At 38.7% G+C, this 14,195-nt stretch overlaps 1 protein-coding gene across 1 annotated transcript in view; it reads left to right on the top strand.

Annotated features, from left to right (window-relative positions):
- SREBP (Sterol regulatory element binding protein) overlaps positions 1-14,195 on the top strand; it is a 131,916-nt gene that overhangs the window by 49,771 nt on the left and 67,950 nt on the right. The window contains exons 8-10 of the mRNA XM_067143594.2: positions 2,145-2,326; positions 3,139-3,390; positions 9,027-9,412. Coding sequence (XP_066999695.2) covers positions 2,145-2,326; positions 3,139-3,390; positions 9,027-9,412 — 820 coding nt within the window. The remainder of the gene's footprint in view (positions 1-2,144; positions 2,327-3,138; positions 3,391-9,026; positions 9,413-14,195) is intronic.

Genomic DNA, 14,195 nt, shown 5'->3' with positions numbered 1-14,195 from the left:
ATACCGTACTGTATATGGACTCCAACATGATAATATGATTTGAAATAAGGTCAACAATAATTGCGTAATAAAGTACTGTATAGGTCTAATCTACCACAAAATTGAATATTCTAACCTGTTTGGTGTACATTCCCTTGCTTATTTCCTTCCAGACATTCTCTTACGTTGTTGCAATAATGCTTATGGGTCTTGTCATAGAGGAAATTACGTTTTGGAACTAAACTGATAAGATTTTCCGTGTCCATTATTAGTTAGGTGAATAAACGATTACGAAACGAAGAAACATCCAGACTCTATGCAGGAAACAGCCGACCAAAGAGAATGCAGCCGACTTGCCAGCTGATACATATTATGCCGCCAAACAGCCGACCGAAAGATCCCGATCGTCTACGAAGTTGAATGAATGTTGATAACCAGCTGGGTGTTGGTGAGAGGGGGGGCCTGATACACGCCCTCAGAGGCTTAGCAATACCACGTGTTGGCATAAAATTGAAAGTTTTTTATTTTTACCTTTATACGAGCTAAACGTTGTATTATCGTGTCACTCGTAATTATTACATCACATTATTAGAACGGAGCACAAGGATGAGGAGACATGTAATAAAATTCTCGCGTGGAAAGAAACTATTTACGTTTAGATGTGCTAGTGTTGCTACTGCGCCTTTATCACTCGCACGAAATACCCCAATACTTTCCCATGCACTCATTTCTGCAACTTCGAACCTGCTTTTCTTTTCTTCATTACCTTTAGCATGAAGAGGATTAAAGCAGGAAAATAAACTCAATATCGGCTTGTCCACGTGGTACTTGCGAAACGGCCAGAAACTACGCCCGTGGCCGCGACAACTGGTAGGAATGCAGGGGTGATATCGGCCTATGAATAGGTTCTAAGAACCTCTAAGAATAAGTTGCCGATGTCCCATCTGCTGAAGATGTCGGGGGGTGTGAAAAACTAAGGCGGTTTATGGAAGGTTCAGTCAGTGTGCTTCAGAACACATGGAAGGCAATGTGGGGAATGTGGGAAGTTTTATATATATATAATATATTTTTCTTTTTGCAAGTTGCTTTACGTCACACCGACACAGATAGGTCCTACGGCGACGATGGGACAGGAAAGGGCTAGGAATGGGAAGGAAGCAGCCGTGGCCTTAATTAAGGTACAGCCCCAGCATTTGCCTTGTGTGAAAATGGGAAACCATGGAAAACCATCTTCAGGGCTGCCGACAGTGGGGTTCGAACCCACTGTCTCCCGAATAATGAATACTGGCCACACTTAAGCGACTGCAGCTATCCAGCTCGGTGGTTTATAGTTCAAGAAAGCAGTAAAAACCTAAAAACAGTCAACCCTGGACAATTTCTTTTCCAAGTAGGAGCCTAGATTTTTGTGTTTGGAAATGTATTTAATGTCTAATGCAGTATGGAATTTACATAATGTACGGTCACCATCTACCGTTTTAATGTTCTTAGTATTTCTTTTCTCTTTTGTGCTAGGTTATGTTCAATTACAGTATTTTACTTTATCTCCAAAAATACATGTCATGATAATCTAGTACTGTATTTATATTGTGGCTTTCTTTTAGCAGCTCTTATATATCAGCCTATTTTGGTATTGTTCACAAACAAGGAAATCTGTTGGCTGTGTGTTTCACATGTATGTCAAAAGTACAGAATAAGTTTTCAGGCATTACCCCTTTTAAGAAGTTTCCTGCTTATGAAGTTTTTTTTTTTTTTGTGGTCCCTTGAAAAACTTTTTAACAGAGTTTCACTGTAATTTCAAGTTAGTAGGTTTCAGTCCATGCTGCTTTCTTTTTTCCCCTCAAGTGTCTTTGTTGTTTTAAGGGAGTATAAAGCTAATCTTGCTTGAGAATGACTTAGGCCAGGAAAAGTGGACAGATTCGAACATAAAACAAAATTGACCCTAGTTTGTGAAGTTGCGTTCAATCAAAATACTTGCACTTGGTGGCTGAGGCCGTATGTTTGGTCACTTTATATTACAGGCATAGATTTACAAACAAGTGGAAGGGAGAAGAATGATGCCAAGAAGTTTAATGTTCATGGCTTGCATAGGAATCAGGAATTGGTTAACTGTATTTCATTCATTGACATGGTTGTATTATTCAGTAATCTTTATTGTACTTTTTAAGGGTGATAATGCAGCTGCTAGTCAAGAACTGAGGAGATGTTTACAAGCATTTGGACGACCTTTACCAGCTTCCAAAGTGGAATTATTGTCTGCTACTACTTGGCAAATTGTTCGACAAATGTTGCATAGATTGTGGATTGGAAAATGGTTGTCTAAAAGAATGGGTGGATTCTTTGCAGACAGGTTAGTAGTATTGCTGGATATATAGATATATTTACCTTTTAGATGGCAGAGTTTTAATGCGGAATGTGAGGAATTTTTCTTTCCAAGATCAATCGACCATTCAGAGTTCTCCCTTATTTCATTCCCTGCAGTATTAAATAATATGGAGGTAGGAACACACAGTATGATAATTTCAAATTAAAATGGATGGGGGGCAATAGAAAAGGAGACAGGGTCAAACATGGAAATACTATGGGATATGGAAAATCTCTACATCTTTGTTCACTGCTGTCTTCATATAAATAGGCTTTCTCCGCGTCAATCTCAGTGCTTCTATGTCCGTTTCTTCTCAGCCCCTGACAAGTTCATTTCTACTTCCCAGTTTCATCAGGAGGGCGGGCTTTAACTTTTATTGAGGGGCCATCTTGACGAGTCTTCATTCTTGATGTGGAAAGTGTGAAGAAGAAAGCCAGACAAACACAGGAAAAAGAGACAAAAGATGAATACAGGTGATAAAAGACGAACACAACAGCAGATGAATATAATGGAAAGGAATAAGCAAGTGACAAATTGAGTAATATATAGAAAGGTAGGAAATAGTAGTTTAATGTAAATGGTTAGTGTTGATATAATATAAATTTTCACCTGGATAAAGGTGACACATATTGGCTTTTATGTGCCCTTAGCAGCTTCGTCACACCAAACTTTGTAAAAGGCATTTGACAAAATAACCACTATACTTCAGTATCAGCACATCCCTTAAAGTAGGTACTGCACTCTGCGATTTGCTAGAAGCAGTATTAAAAACTTTCTCTCTCTCTTTTTCTTCCCAGCACTGTGCGTAAGGAAGCCATAAGTTCAGCTAAGGAGTTGTCTCTGGTGTATCATAGACTCCACCAACTCCATCTAGTGTCGGGGTCTACAAGTGGAGGTCATTGCACTGGCTTAATGCTGGCATTTAGTGCAGTTAATATGGCCGAAGCTTCTTCTGACCTTTTGAGTGCCGAACAGCTGGCTGATATTTATGTTGCTGCTGCACTCAGAGTGAAGGAATCATTGCCATCTTTCTTGCAGATTTTAAACAGGTAAGATTGAATTACTAAAGTTCAAACTGTGAAATTCTATAGACACTGTGCATATTGATTTCTAGGATTTAGCGCTACGAGTGTAAGACTTAATTCTTTTATTCACTGGTGGATGTAATAGGCCTACCTAACTTTAGACTCTCCATGACAGATATGTTATTAAAAATATTTTAAGATTGTAGAGTGCTTTATGGTGGGGGATCTTTCTTACGTTACTTATGTGATCTAGAGATCTTGGGGTTATCAGGATCTCATGCACTTAGTTTTAGTTTCTATGATGTCTGGAAGTGCCTCATGAATTCATGTCCTTCATTTTTATACCTACCTTTATACTTTACTGCACTTTAACTTTGATTAGCATAGATATTGAGTGAACTTATTTACGATGTTCGGTAGTTCTATTGACTTCTATTGACTTCTTTTTATTTACGAGATCCTATCTCTCTTACATCACATACCGTACTAAATATTGTTAAATAAAATGGTTTACATTAACTAGCAACCATTCCTGGGTACACTGGCTAGCAACCAAGTTTTGTAGTTGACAGAAATTTAAGTTCAATACCAGTTTTCAGATTTTAAGGTTGTGAACTAATTCTGACATGCATTAATGAATGTTCATAACCATGGATAGTGCTGCAAGTTTTGTGCCACATAATATATTGAAAATATTAGTCTGTTACAATAGTGCTTCATATGCTGTAATATGTCTGCAACAAATGCAGTTTTGAGAAAAGGACATTTGAAATTATATTTTTCAGACAAACTCTACGAAAAAGAGCTTTCAGATGTTATACTTTTTCCAGATCATAATCATCTGCAGTTTCCAGGCATTGGCCGGGTCTGCTTACATTTTCCAGATAAAAATATTTATTCAAAAAATGCACAGCTGAATCCTTTTCTATTTTCTGTGTTCACATATTACAATATTTCTAGGAATTAATATCTCATCCAACTAGGCAAGTTCTCTCTATTCTTTTTGATACATAAGTCTGATCTTCATTCTGCTTCTGTTGACTTATTTTTTACTACCACTGTTGTGATTTCTTAGTTTTTTTCTGAGCATATACATCCACTACTCTATTCCACAATTGGCATTATAGACGTTCGGTACAAAATCTTTCTTTACTCTGCAGGAAAACGGTTTTCAGGCAGTGTAAGTTGACAGAGTTGGTATTCTTATTGGTAAATGTGCACACTGTTAAATTGAGCAACTGAGGGGGAAGGTGTGCTTGGAAATCCACAGGCACTTATATGAACAAGGAGGAGAGCCTTATATTGTAGTTCACCTTTCATCCTCGCAGCCATGTTGCTCAAAATCTTTGCTTGTTTCTTTATAATGCTTATTATCAAGCAGAGAAGTAGGAATTCAGTAAAGCTTACTTACATTGCTGTTCTCCAGGGTTAACAATTTAAAGAAACAAATTCATCCCATGTTGAGTTCACCTTTTATTTTTGCAGTACCACATATCAAATAAGATATACAGTAGAACATCGATTATACGTTCCCGGAAACTACGTTTTCCCGTATCATTCATTCAAGTTACGTGGTCCCGTGTGCATCTTAATTATAACCCGTTGTAAAAATTCCGCATTATCCGTTCCTCGAAGAAACGATTTCCCGGATCAACCGTCCAGAAATTTCATTCCATCAATGCTAAATCCTCGATCACGCGTTTTTCAAGACACTATATCTCACGAAACGATGGCTACGGCATACTTACGGATCTTGGTGTCAACGTCCCGTCATTGCGGTAATTTGAGGAAGTACTGTACTGGAAAAGCGATCGGCGGTGAACTTGCATAAGAGACCATCTTAGCATCACGTTCGGGTGGAATTGTTTAGAGAATCCTTGGAAATCATAAAGCTGAGTGTGTCCACAACAATTGGAAGGAGACAGGGCGCATTTCGACGGCTCTACTTGAAGACGGAAAGAGTTTCGTCAAATGTTCGTACAGTAGAAGTCCGTTATAGCGAGAATTCATAACAGCAAAAAATGTACTCGCTGTAATGGATTGTTGTTATATCCGATGTTTTGTAAAAAGTCGGCAAACCCTCATACACATTAAAATCAGTATGAAGCGATAGTCCAGCTTGCACAAAACTTGCATTTTCGCGGATAATATCCCCCTCTTCGGCTTACTTGTTTGTTATTTTTCGAAATCTGATATTACGTGAAGGTATGTTTAATTTCATTCTGAAAAATTATAGTACCGTATTTCTCCGAATCCGAGATGCCCCCACCTTCAAGAAATGTATATCAGTCTTAAAAAGTGCTTTGTAAAATCATATGAATGCCTTTCTTATACAGTACACATTTTAGACTAATTTTAGACGCCGAATATTGGCTTTAGTTATGGCGTATTACTTTTCGGCTGCACAATTATTCTCTATTTCACCGGGTTTAATAACCATTAACTTATAATTGGCATCATAATATCGAAGAGAACCCCTTGAAAATTTGCTGGCAATACCTATTTCACGCGTCCCTACAATACGACGATTCACCAGGAAAATATTCTTACTTACTATAAAACTGTTACTTTCACACAGTGTTAAATATAACTGGCTACACGCACGTCTCGCTTGCCGGCTTCGGCCAACTTCAGCGGCTAGTGATGTATAGGCCTAATCGCGGACGTTGAAGGTGAATGTACGAGTTTATTGCGCCGCGGTGTGGCAATTCCGCACTTGCGTTTTTTGTGCACATACTTCATAATTTCATCTCCGACTTCTTTAAAGTGTCCATGTTGCGGACCACAAATGCATTTTTAATCTCTCCTCGTCTTCACGCTAACGCCAAATATTGGCTTTAGTTAGGCCTATGCCGTATTTTCTTACGGCTGAACGATTATTCTACATTTACGAATGTTTAATAACCATTAATTTAAAATTTTCATCATAATATCGACGAGCACCTGTTGAAAATTTGCCGGTAATACGTGTTCCACGTATCTTTACAGTACAACGATCCATCACGAAAATATTCCTGCCATCTATAAAACTTAATTTTACTAAGCGTCAGGTACAGTGAACACGTTATAACTCAGTTACTGTGTAGCCATGGCCATTCTAAGAAATCGAAGGCTCGCGGTTTTTATGCCATTCTGCAGATTTGAGAAACGATTGCAGACTATTTCCCGAGGTCCAGCGACGTTACACATAGGCACTGAACAACTGGTCGCCGCGGGCTAGCGATGTATAATAAAGAGACGGTCGTTTATTGTCAACGAGTTTTGTGTGCACGCGCGGTGGGGGAAGGGGGGGGGGGGGCAGTGATGGCACCGTGGTTACTACGATAGTTGCCAGGGCCGCGAATGCAAGACGACCCTTGATATTTCACATGATATTCTGAGGGAAAAAAATTGTCGTCTTGGATTCCGAGAAATACGGTGTCACTCCAGATGCTTCTGTGGCAAACATTTCCGTTTTCTTCTTTAAACTGCGTCACCTAACCTAACCGCACCTATGTGTATCGTGAAAACACATTTCAAATGCATGTAGAGAAATGAAAACCACCTCGCTAAAATTTACATGAGAATAGCCATTTTGAAATTTAACTAGACGGGAGAAAATATAAACTATCCTTTGAAATCGGTGATGTACTCTGGCTATCATATACGATTGTTATTGAGACCAGAACTGATGTTATACCTTACATACGGTACATAAAGCCATGGGAGGTTTTGGGATTGCCTATTACTGTTTTGGTCCTAATATAAGACTGGGAATTTCACTTTGTGTTAAAATGTTATAAAAACCGCAGTTGTTTTATTTGCACACATTACATTAAAAAACTTTGCATTATTTCGCACTTGTTCCGACTTCTACAGCAAGCATGCTTTCCATCTGAGCTCAAGGTCGCAAATAACCGTAATTTCGGAAGTGTTAATGATATCTTTTCTCTTTCCAATTTGATTATGATTAGTGGTGGGCAGAATTGAATATAATGCATTCGAAATATTGAAAATCGAAATTTACATTCGATTGGAGTCTGTCTTGCGAAACTATACTGTATTCTCGAGTTCAACATAACTTTTAAAAGTCAATGTAGGCCTAATTTACGCGGTACAAGATTTCCATAAACTTACTACAAACAGTATACCGGTGACCAAATTACAATTTAAAAAAAAAGAGTATTTTGCCATCTTGTTAGGCACTTTTGTATCTAATGTGCATTATTAGATTAGAGAAGTGAAAACTACCGTACTGTGGTTGATTGTTGTTTGACTTGGCGTTACAGGGATTCGATTTTTCGAAGAGTTTGGCTGATCAGATTTGTTGAACTGAAAGAAGTTTTCAGTGGAAACTGACGAAGTTTCACTGGTAAAACTGAATGTAAAGTTTTGAGATTTTAAAGTCGCATGCCGGTAAGTAATGTTTAAAGCACGCCCCGCGGTCTAACTTGCCTGCCTCTCACCCGGAGGGCCTGGGCTGCATTTCCGGCCAGGTCAGGCATTTTCACATGGATATGAGGGCTGGTTCCAGGTTCACTCATTCTACAGTTACCTTTAATTGAGGAGCTGTTTAATGGTGATATGACCGAGCTCGATAGCTGCAGTCGCTTAAGTGCGGCCAGTATCCAGTATTCGGGAGATAGTAGGTTTGAACCCCACTGTTGGCAGCCCTGAAGATGGTTTTCCGTGGTTTCCCATTTTCACACCAGGCAAATGCTGGGGCTGTACCTTAATTAAGGCCACGGCTGCTTCCTTCCCACCCCTAGCCCTTTCCTGTCCCATCGTCGCCATAAGACCTATCTGTGTCGGTGCGACGTTAAGCAATTAGCAAAGAAAAAAGATAATGGTGATATGGCGACTCCGGCCTAGAGAGCCAGGAATAACGGCAGAGGGTATTCGTCACACTGACCATGCGCTACCTCGTAATTGCAGGCCTTCGGACCGAGCAGTGGTCGCCTGGTAAGCGGAAGGGCCATTGGGGCTGTAGCTTGCTTTGGTTTAGGGGTGTTTGTAAGATTATAAGTATATCGGTACATATTTCATTTTTTTGATGTTTAGTCAAATTGTTGATGGTTCATTCGTTCCCAGATTTTCTGTTTTCCCGCGTTGTACGTTTTTTTCCGTGGTCCCTCCAAAAACGGAGAATCGAGGTTCCATTGTATCAAATTGAGCATATTTTGCCTTGACCTATATTATTGTGTTATAGTGACAACCATTTTTCAGTTTCGATTGAATTTATAACTGTGGTGTTTTCAGCCTGTCAAAACTAATTCAGGGTAAATAAAATGTACTTGAAAAAAGAAAACATTTATTAACAGATTATACCTGATACCTTTTTGGGTATAATTCCCCCAGGTATTTTCTAATTTGGGACTTTAAGAACCTTGGTCACATATTACTAAGACCATTGCTAATAACCTTCCAGTGACAAGAGTAAATAGAAGGGTGAAGTTCAACTATTGCAGATAATTGTTAGATTTCTGTGTACATTCGATATTTTAAAGGTGTATTATTTTACTTTGTAAACCCAGACAGGCAAATGTTAAATAAATCAAAGTTAGGAAGCAATTCCTTGAAGTGTATGAATTAGTATATTTGCTCTTCTCTGAATAGTCTCTAGAAATGAACTTGGAATGCTGCTAGTCTTAATTAATAGATGATATGATCCTTCATTGCAGGTTCTACTTGAGTCTTGCAAGGCATGTTTGTCTTAAAGGCTGTAGTCAGGTGCCCATGAGACTTCAGTGGTTATTTACCGCATATGGACATCGGTTCTTTGTATCTCAGCGTTGGTCATATGGTTCTGTTCCCAACTCCCTCTTCAGTAGTCTGGGTAACAGGGCAGATCCCTTATCGTATGTGATGCGAGTCTACAGAGAACATTTATTGGAGCGAGCTCTGCAAACTTTGGTAGCTCCTGGTGGACGTTCAGAAGCATGTGATGAAGAGCCACTCAGACGCACCCAGACTGCAGATGTCTTGACATATGTGCAGCTCCTGATGGAAAATGCTATTGCTATGGGAACGACAACTTCATTTAGTTCATCTAATATTCATGTCCCAAGTAAGTTGTATTTTGTAGAAGTGTCATATTTTTATTTCTACTTGTACTAAGTTTGGACATATCTATGAACCTGTTGTTTGAAACACATGTTTATAATGCTGTAATTAGGCTGTTTTTTTTGCAGTAAAGGGAGATACAAATTAAAAAAATTAATAGGTTGCAGTGAATATTTTAATCATTACAAGTTTCCCAAGTTTAGGAGGAAAGTTTACGAAATGCCCTGACAATTGGACCTTGTTATACTGGTGAATTATTAGCAATTAAGTAGGCTAGCAAGTTTTACTACGCACGTTGGACAGAATGACAAACAAATGGTTAGCAAGTTATTCGCATTACTAAATATTTAAAAAAGCTCTTTCAGCTCGCTGTAAATTCAAACCAATGATTGTGGTTGTTTCATATAGAATAACATCAGACGTGGGAAAAAGAGCGAATGAGTATCAAAGAAGACTGGCAAGATCTGTAGCTTTAATATCTGTATTAGCATAAAGGATTTCCATGTGTATTTTAGTACTCGTGCATGAATTTTTTCCCTTCATAAATATTGAATACTAGCCAGTACCTGTTGTTGATGGGACAACTGTGTAGCATGTGCATAATAAGTTTTTCTATCCTTTATTGGCATTCTACACAGAACTGTGACTGAAATGTCCAGATATTGGTAATTTTCATGTTTTGAGGTTTTGTTTCTAAGAATACCCTTCTCTAACTCCCACTCCTCCCTTTCCTTATGGTTTTCCAGTCTGTGTCAGGCTAGCTCATTTGGTAGAGCAACTGACGCAAAAACGGTTAATGTGCAGGGAAATAGTTTCGTTTTGAATATCACATAAATGTTAAGATTATATTGATTTTAGTTTACAAGATATTAGAGCATTTATTTCTGTACTTGTTCAGGCCTTCCTCTCTGACCTCCCTCCCTTTTGTGCAGATTGCAGAATTCTGGTAAAAAGCAAAATATTAGGTTAATCCTTTAGAACGTTGCCAGGATGATATCTGTTGCAGCTCCATCATTTCCAGTTTCTAGCTTCCTGGGTCGAGTTGTGAATCAAGGACCTCCATCACTGCTTGTCTCTCCACCACTCTTCTTTTTTAAGTACTTCTTCTGGTGTTCCTCCCCTCTTCTCTGTGCACTCCTGCGCTGAATCTGTCCACCTCTTTCGGGGTCTTCCTCGTGGTCTCTTTCCTGTTAACTTTTCTGAAAAAGCTTTTTTTGGCACTCTCTCTTCTCCCATTCACATCATATGCCCATTCCACTTCAGCTTTGTTGTTTCTATCCTGTCTTGAAGTTTCAAGATACCTGTCCTTTTCCTTATCTCTTCACTTTTAATTCTATCCTTTCTGGTCTTGTCCTCGATACCTCTTAGGAATTTCATCTCCGTTGCCTGTATTCTACTCTCCTCTCATTTTGTTGTAGTCCACGATCCAGCTGCATAGGTTAGTATGGGTTCATAATATGTTGAATATAATACTTTCTTATTTCTTCGGGACATCTTGGTTCCACAAAATACCCCTTAAACTCTGGTGGAAGCTGTTTGCTTGTTCTATTCTTTTCCCAGTTTCATCGGTAATCTTTCCATCTTCTGTGATCACAGTTCCCAAGTACTTGAAACTTTTAACCACTTCCAGAATTTTACAATTTAGTTTTCTTTCCTCTTCCTTCTCCTTGTCTTCGCTATTGTTTTACTTTTCTCTGTGCTTACTTTCATCCCAAATTTTTCTATCTCTTGATTCCATATATCTACTTGTTTTTGCACTTCCGTTTCATCCTCACCCCATATCACTATATCATCTGCAAACAACATGGCTTTTGTTACCTGTCTTCCCAATCTCTGTTTAATGTTCTTGACGTTAAACACGGGGAAAATGAATTTCATCCATGACTATGATGAATAGTATGGGGGATAGTGCACTTCCCTGACAGAGACCAGTTTCAGCTTTAAATCATTTTGTTTTTCCTTTTCTTCACACTACTAACACAATTTTTGTACATAGCTTTTATCATTTGAACTTCCACTCTGTTAACTTTTTTTTTTTTTCCCTTAATGTGCCCATACCATCTGTCTAGGCACACTGTTATAAGCCTTCTTAGTGTCAATAAATGTCATCACTATGTCTTTCCCAAACTCCCATCTTTTCTCTGTCATATGTCTTAATGTAAATATCAGGTCAAATGTTGATCTGTCTTTCCTAAAACCATACTGTTCTTCTTCCATTTCTCCTTCTGGCTTCCTCCTCAGTCTTCCTTCCTATACTCTCTCAAATATCTTAACTACATGGGCAATAAGGGTGGTCCCTCTGTAGTTATTGCATTCCTTTTTATCACCTTTTTTAAATATCAGGATAATTAATCCTTTTCCCCACTCTTCTGGGATCTCTTTCTTCCTCCAGATTATTCTAAATAATCTCTACAGCCACTGTGGCCCTATTGGTTCTGTTGCTTTTATCATTTCCGTAGTTACCTCATCCATTCCTGCTGCTTTACCGCTCTTCATCTTTTGTATGGCTTCATCTATTTCTAACATCAAAATCTCCTTTTCTTGTTCTCCTTTTACCACTTCTTCCTCCTTCTCATATAATATTTAGCAATTCTGAGAAGTATTCTTCCCATCTTTTTAGTATGTCATCTCTTTGCGTCAATATCTGCCTGTTTCAGTTTTTACAAATTTTGTATCTTCCCTATTTCTTAAATGATTCTTCACCAAACCATAGAAAACCTTTTTACTTTCCTTTATATCTTCCTGTAAAGTTTCTGTGAAACTTTCCCAGCTCTTCTGTTTCTCTTCTTGTACTATTTTCTTTCATACCTTTTTGGCTTCTTTATATTTTTGCCAATTCTTTGTACTATTGCTGCCTATCCACTTCCTCAAAGCCATTTGTTTCTCTTTAACTGCTTCCTTTACCCTGCTGTTCCACCAATGAGTCTCCTTTTCCTTTTTCCTCCCTGATAGTCTTCCACAGGTGTTTACTGCACACTTTACAAATCCATTTCTGAAACATGTCCATTCATCTTCCACACTGTTCAAGTCATCTTTGGGAATTTCTTTCTTCAGATCCTCTTGAAACTTTTCCCTTATTTCTTTCTCTTTTAACATCCATCCCTTTATTTTTCTTTCCCTTTTTTCTATTAACTTCGATATTTTACCAAGTCTTACTTTGGCCAGCACCACTTTATGGTCTCCTTCGAAATCTGCTCTTGTCATTGCTGTCACATCTTCGAGCTGTCTACGTTTCTCTTTCTCCACCAGAATAATCATTCTTTGTTTTTCTATCTCCCCAACCATATCTAGTTATTTTTTGTGAGTTCTTTTTTCTAAATCATGTATTGCCAACAATTAATCCATTCCTTCTACAAAAATCTATTACCAAATCTCCTTCATCTTGGTTTCCGTAACTATAGGGGCCAATTATCTCTTCTTCTCCCTGTCTGTTCCAACATGTGCATTCATGTCTCCCAGTATTATAACCTTTTTGTCTTCAATACAACTTTCCTTGTCTTTTAGAAAGTCTTCTAAACATTCATCTGCATTCCATGATTGGGGTGCATAAACCTGTATAAAATCCTTGATTCCACTCTCAAGTCCAAGTCTGACTTTAATTATCCTGTCACTGATCTGGTCAATTTTGTCCAAGTATTGCGCTAGATCTTCTTGCCATCTTTCCTCCACTCCAATATAATCTATACCCTTCAATTCTTTTTGACCTTTCCCCTTCCATATTGTCTCACTTATTCCCATCATTGCTATGTCTTTCTTCTCCATGTACTCTGTCAGTTCTTCTACCTTGCCATTCAAAGTCATGACATTGATGATTTTGATTCTTGTGATGTCTGCTAGCCCACTTCTCACAGTTCCCCCAGAGCACTAGGAAGTGCACGTCACTTCAGAGTGACTCCCTAGCATTTTCCGAGGCCTCGATTCACTCGCACTCATTTTATAGGCTGTTTGTACAATGGGTTCGCAACACCCAAAGGCATTTTATTACCTTCTGCCAGGTTCAAATTAGGCCGTCCCTAACATGGAGTCAGGAGCCTTTTGTAGCCGCTCCTCTGGAGTAAAGACGCTACGGTTTTGCCCCTTTCGTCATCTCCACCGTACCGAAGTCCATCTTCTCTGCCATAGATGCCGTTGAGGTCTTCACCCATAACCCAGGGCAAGGACCCTCCATATTTATGATCCCTGAAGAGATGGTGTCCCAGTATTTTAGAGCCCCCCAGGAACTGGGTTGCGACTGGAATCGTGAAGAGTCGATTCCATATGCCTGAGAATTGATTCCGAGGAACTAAGAGTAGTAGCACCGTCTATGATGCAGATACATAAACACGTCAGCTCCCCATAGAGTTAAACTTTTACATGACTGCCCCTGGTATTTCCGTTATTTTTCACTGTAATTGAAAAAAGTAGAAAACAAAATAGTTCATAAATAAATTTTGTCATGAGCTTTTTTTTTCCTGTAAAGCAAACCATAAGAGATGCATAGTGTTAGTTTTAGGCTCCTTCTGAAACTCCTTGACCTGCTGAATGTTTTTAAAACTGCATGTCGATAAGATCCTACTTCCCTTTATCCTAAACTTAAATAATCAGTTTAATGAAAATTCACTTCTCTGTTTTCCTTTGATGCTGTGACACACAAAAATTAACCTGAACCCAATATTCGCCATTATTTTTTCTTCTTCCTGAAACGTTTCTGCTTATGCAGGTCGTTCATGGAGCCTCTTCCAATCTTCTCTTTTTTTCCACAGTCTATCGTTTTCATCACTGTCTCCCATTGTAGTCCCCTCTGATTT

This window comes from Anabrus simplex, chromosome 3 (assembly GCF_040414725.1).
Source record: "Anabrus simplex isolate iqAnaSimp1 chromosome 3, ASM4041472v1, whole genome shotgun sequence".
Classification (NCBI taxonomy): domain Eukaryota; kingdom Metazoa; phylum Arthropoda; class Insecta; order Orthoptera; family Tettigoniidae; genus Anabrus; species Anabrus simplex.
The sequence above is the reverse complement of the archived record's forward strand: the minus strand, read 5'-3'. Positions and strand labels throughout refer to the sequence as shown.